The following is a 6,008-nucleotide window of genomic DNA, read 5'->3' on the forward strand; positions in this document are numbered from 1 at the left end:
GTGGTGGAAGAACTATTGGACGAGTTACATGGGGCAGAATTATTTACTAAGCAGGTCTTGAAATCCGGCTACCATCAGATTCGGGTACACCCTGATGATGTGGAGAAAACTGCATTCCATACGCATCATGGTCATTTTGAGTTCTTGGTTATGCCATTTGGGCTTTCCAACGCCCCACCTTTCAGACACTTATGACTGAGGTATTTCGCCCATTCTTACGCAAATATGTTCTGGTATTCTTTGATGATATATTAATATATAGTAAGAATTGGGAAGAGCACATTCAGCACTTGTGCCAGGTATTCAACCTTTTGCATTCCTATCATTTATTCCTCAATAAATCCAAATGCGCTAGGGGTACCTCAGAGGTCGCTTATTTGGGTCATGTCATCTAAGCCTCCGGGTTAAAGTGTATACTAGCAAAATACTGATAGTGATTGACTAACCTATTCTACATTCCGCCATGGCTTTAAGGGGGTTTTTAGGTCTGGCCGGGTATTACAGGAAGCTCATTCATGACTATGGCCAGATCACGGCGCCGCTTAACAACTTACTTAAGTGTAATGCTTTCACATGGTCGGAGATAGCAGATTCCTCTTTTCAGCAGTTGATACAAGTTTTATCCTCTACACTGGTTCTCCAACTACCAAATTTTGAAGAATCGTTTGTTATTGAATGTGATGCGTTTAGAGGGGGCATTGGCACAATATTACAACAGCACGACCATCCCATAGCATACTTCAGCCACCATCTTGCCCTGCACCAAAAATTAGCTACGTATGAAAGGGAACTTATTGGCTTAGCCAAAGCCGAGTAAATAACAGTGACATGTGGTAGGAAGCAGGAGTAATATGATGGTGAAATGATAGGATGTATGAATAGGACCTGAAGAATAGTATTGTGTTAGTCATCGTAGTTGTTTTTTGCTGCCCCTGTCCCTAGGAATCTCTTTTCGTTGCCCTCATCCCTAGAATGTGTAGGATTCTCGTTCCGCTGCCCTCATCCCTAGGTTGTGTATTTAAAATAGTATCAGAGCCTTTAGAGATTTAGGTACCTATTTACTCTATGTTCCGCTGCTTTAGGTTGTTTTAGGGTTAGATTGGAGGCCCTATCTTTGGGGTCATCACTTCGTGATCCGGATAGACCACCGCAGTTCGAAATACTTGTTGAAGCAGCGTATCACTACTTGCCCACAACAACATTGGTTGAGTAAACTGATGGGGTTTGATTTCCAGGTGGAGTACAAACCCAGGCACCTTAACAGGGGGCATATGCCCTATCTCATCGGGATATGTTGGAAACACATCTTCATGCTATCAATCAACCCTGGGTTCTTTTGCTCGATTCAATTAGAGTTGAAATTCAGCAACATCCCGAGCTTATAGAATTGTATCCAAAAATCAAGCAAAACACTATGGACAGCAGTAGGGAAATTCAGGACTGCCTCATTTTATATTAGAATCGCATTGATCTTCATCACACTTCCACTCTACTCAGCAGCATTATATCTTCCTTTCACTACAACACTCATGAGGGCCAGCAAAAGACATATTTTCGTATTAGTCGTGACTTCTATTGGAGGGGCATGGAACATTTGATAGCCGACTATGTATCTACATGCCAAGTTTGCCAACAGAACAAAGTGGAATTCTTACACCCAATAGGCCTGCTGCAACCTCTTTAGCTACCATCATAGGTATGGGTAGATATCTCCATGGATTTTATAGACGGCCTTCCAAACTCTTCCTGCAAATCTATTATTTTGGTAGTGGTGGATAGGTTCTCCAAATATGGGCACTTCCTGGCCCTGGTGCATCCTTATATGGCGACACATGTTGCTCAGATTTTCATGGACCAGATTGTCCGCCTGCATGGCTTACCACAATCCATCAAAAGTGACAGAGATGCAGTATTCACAAGTACCTTCTGGAAAGAACTATTCAAATTACAGGGCACCAAATTGGCATTCTCCTCCGCATACCACCCTCAAATAGATGGCCAAACTGAAGTGGTCAACCGCACTATTGAGATCGATTTGCGATGTTTGGTGGGGGACACTCCCAAACCTTGGGTATGCTAGCTAGCCTGGGCGGAGTATTATTATAGCACCTCTTACCACACAACACTGGGCACCACACCCTTCTGGGTGGTATATGGGCGCGACCCCCCTCGTCTCTTATCTTATGAACCTCGTTCATCTCGAGTACCAATGCTAGACCAGGCTTTGGGGGAACGGGATACTATGCTTTCACAGGTAAAAGCTCACTTGTAGAAAGCTCAAGACACTATGAAGCACTATTATGACAAGGGTCATCGTGACCTTTCTTTTGCTCCGGGAGATTATGTATGGCTTAAACTTCAACCTTACCGCCAGCTTTCCATTACAGCAGACAAAAGCCACAAACTTTCTCCCAAATATTATGGCCCCTTTCAGCTGTTGGCTCATATTGGCAATGTTGCTTATCGTCTACAGCTCCCACCAGACGTAGAGATCCGTGACGTCTTCCAAGTCTCTCTCTTGAAGCCATTTCGCGGAGACTCACCGATGCTTCACACACCCTTGACACCGTTCACGAGGGTCGTACTCTTCCAACCCCATAGAATGTATTGCATGCTCGCAGAGTCAGGGGTCGTGGGAGATTTTAGTCCAGTGGGCTGAGACAGATCTGCTTGAAGCCTCCTGGGAACCACTCGAGGAATTCCAAGCCCTCTACCCACCTTTTAGCTTGAGGACAAGCTCTTTCTCTAGGAGGGGGGTGATGTTATGTAATCCATAGCATCTAGAGTAACTAGTAGACGTAGAGGGTAGTTTATGTAATTTCCAGCTTTTCAATTAATAGGTATTGATGTAATTTCCTTCAAACTTATGGCCCTTTCGTTGGCCTTTGTTGGTGTATGTTCCCTAATCTTTATAGGGGCGTCGGCTGATGAATGAAAGCAAGTATTGATCAAATTAGAAGTAGACGAGATGGGATTCTCTCTCTGACGAGGTCCAAGGTGGAGCTTCCTTCGAAAGCTCATTAGTTTATCGCAATTGGTCGTTCGAAGAACCCTAAAGCCTCCTTAACGAAGGAGTCCAATCTGAAATCAAGGGGAGATTGTCGGGTGACACGATCCATGGTGAAGGAACTCAGTAGGTACCTCCTCAAGAAACAACTCCTCAAACTCCTGAAAGAGAGAAACAACAACACTAGGTAGCATAGCATCAAGTTGGTTAGTGTTTAAAAGGGCCTCCTTGTAAATGAGTACAATCATCGGCCGATTTGAAATCATTGTTCGCTTAACCTCACTCATTTTTGCATAGAAATTTCTTTCTTTTCTCTCTATTTTCCCCTCTTTGTCTGTGTCGCTTTTTCTTTTCTTACTATTTCCCCCTCTTTGGCCGTTTCTCTTTCTTTTCTCTCTTTTTTTCTCTCACTCTCACTATGCACAACCTCGCTTTTTTTTGTACTCTCATTCTTTTGCTCTCTCAAATTCTTTTGATCACTCAATTGTTGCAACCTCACTTGATCATCATATATTTTTTTTGGGGTCAACGGAACTAGAGTGATTGTCCGTTGATTGTGCGTGAATGAGTATTTTTTGGTGAAGTCGTCATGAAACACACATTGGTCAAATTGCCACAGTCTTCCTTCGAGCAGATGTCTAGCTTGCATTGGTACCACATCACACAATACTTCATCTTCATATTTACCAATTCAAAATGGTACCACCATCTGCTTTATGATCCTTACTTCACCACTATCATTCAACCATTGAAACTTGTATGGACGAGGGTGCTTAAAGTGTCGTGAGCCCTAACTTTTCAACCATGGAAGTACTAGCAACATTAGTGAAACTACCGCCATCGATAATAAAACTACATACCTTGTCTTTGACGTGACAACGAGTGTGAAAAATGTTCTCCCTTTGTACTTCTTCTTTCTCTTCTTGAGATTGCAAGTTTAAGGCTCATCGTGTGACTAATGCAAGCATCTCACCATGATCTGCCCCAAACTCATCTCCAATTGCAGTGTCCTCCAATGGTGGCATGTCATCTAGATCATCTTCATCTTTGGACTCAATCTCACCATTTTCCCGGACCACCATAACTTGCTTGTTCGGGCATTGGCTAGCTACGTGTCTTCTCCCTTGACATTTAAAACATCTAATATCACTAGAACGAGTGGAAAGAGGGACTGATTTACCTTGAGAAGCCATGGCAGTGGTGGCTGCTTTGGGTTATGGTTTGGCCTTGAAGGTGGATGAAGTTTCTTCCTTCTTTGGGTAGTTTGACCTCCAAGGTGCTGTACTTGAACTCTGTGGAGCTGCTCTTGGCCGTATACCACCCCTCTTGAGTTGCCGCTCAACTTTGATATCCATATGCACCAAATCTTCCAATTCCATATAATGATGTATTTCAGCAATCTCCCGATTTAATCCATTTAAATATCTGGCCATTGTCGCCTCCCGATCCTCCTCCACATTAGCTCTAATCATTGCCATCTCCATCTCTTTATAATATTCGTCAACACTTCTGTTACCTTGATAGAGACCTTGCAGCTTGAGGTATAGATCCCGGTAGTAATGACTGGGTACAAAACGTCATCTCATCACCCTCTTCATCTCATCCCAATTGTCAATAGGACGCTCTCCATTCCGTCTCCTATTGATGCACAACTGGTCCCACCACACAATAGCATATTTGGTAAATTCAATGGCAATACGTTTTACCTTTTTTAAGTCAGAGTAATTGTGACAATCGAAAACCAATTCCATTTTTTTCCACTCGAGGTAGGCTTCAGGATCGCTTTTTCCTTGAAAAGCAGGAATTTTCAGCTTGATACTTCCCAAGTTGCTATCTAGCCGTTTCCTAGCTTCTCTATCCCGGCCAAATCTCCTATGGCCGCCCACTGACATCCTATCAGCCTCCTCTAAATTGTCACCTTCAAATTCACCCATATCCTCAACTTCCCTTCGATGCAGCCTGTTCCTCATTGAGGTGTTTGGAACAAGTAGAGACTGCACCCTTTGTCTCCCCTCATCTACCCTATCCAACCTCCCATGTATTTATTCCAAATCTGCCCTCATCATCCATCTCATCTCCCCCAATAATGCTTGCATTTGTAGCTTCGGAACAACGGGCGATGGACTCTCTTCGTTTGTATTTTTCTCTTGATTATATGACATGATTATGAACTCTGCAAATAAGGTTAAACACAAAAAAATATGCAAAGAAAAAGGAACCTCACCACACTCCCTCACCAATCCACTCGTATTCTTCTTTGAGTTCTTTTTAAACTAATAAAACAAGAATAAGGAATTCCAGCAGCGAATCAAAACGAGAACAGACCAAACGAATCAAATTTTGTACCCGAAATGTGATGATTTTTGACACTCAAGCGTGGTGTTTTGGCAAAAGGGGTTCTAGAACATAAGAAACAAGATTAGAACAAAAAAAATTCAGAAAAATTTTTATTTTTATTTTTATTTTTGGATCCTCTTCTTTTTCCTTCAATTCTTTTCTTTTCTTTTCGGATCCTCTTCTTTTTCTTCCTTTCTTTACGGATATATCATAGTAATGAGTATCAAGGAATAAAACACAAGATATTAAACGAGTATCAAGACAAAGAATATTAAATGATTATTAAGGAACAAGACAAAGGAAAATTCGGAAAACCTTTTTTTTTTGAAACACTAGAACCCTTAATTCATGTTTCTAGGGTTCGTAAACAAAGTGGACTCAAACACTAATACCGAGGAAAGGATAGAAATCTTGAATAACGAGAATAGTATAGAAATCAAGAATGACGAGAATAGGATAGAAATCAAGAACGAGGAGAATAACAATCGAGCCAATTTTTTTTTTAATGCTCGAAATACCTAGACCAAAAGAAACGAACGAATTTGACAAGGATGAAAAAAATAGATAGGAATAACAAAACAAAAGGATAGACAAACCTGATAAACCAAAGCTCTAATACCGAATGATACGAACCACGTCAACTTGTGATGAAACCCAATACCAA

General features: G+C 41.8%; 1 protein-coding gene across 1 annotated transcript; it reads left to right on the forward strand.

The window, feature by feature from the left end:
- The first annotated feature begins 463 nt into the window (after positions 1-463).
- On the forward strand, positions 464-817 carry LOC137954955 (uncharacterized mitochondrial protein AtMg00860-like). The gene has a single exon (XM_068801847.1). It carries the CDS (start codon positions 464-466, stop codon positions 815-817), a length of 354 nt encoding a protein of 117 aa, XP_068657948.1.
- Positions 818-6,008: the final 5,191 nt, after the last annotated feature.

Source organism: Aristolochia californica, unplaced genomic scaffold (genome assembly GCF_029961685.1).
Source record: "Aristolochia californica isolate CCGP_79_NKW_82.1479 unplaced genomic scaffold, dmAriCali1.0.hap1 SCAF_2, whole genome shotgun sequence".
NCBI lineage: Eukaryota > Viridiplantae > Streptophyta > Magnoliopsida > Piperales > Aristolochiaceae > Aristolochia > Aristolochia californica.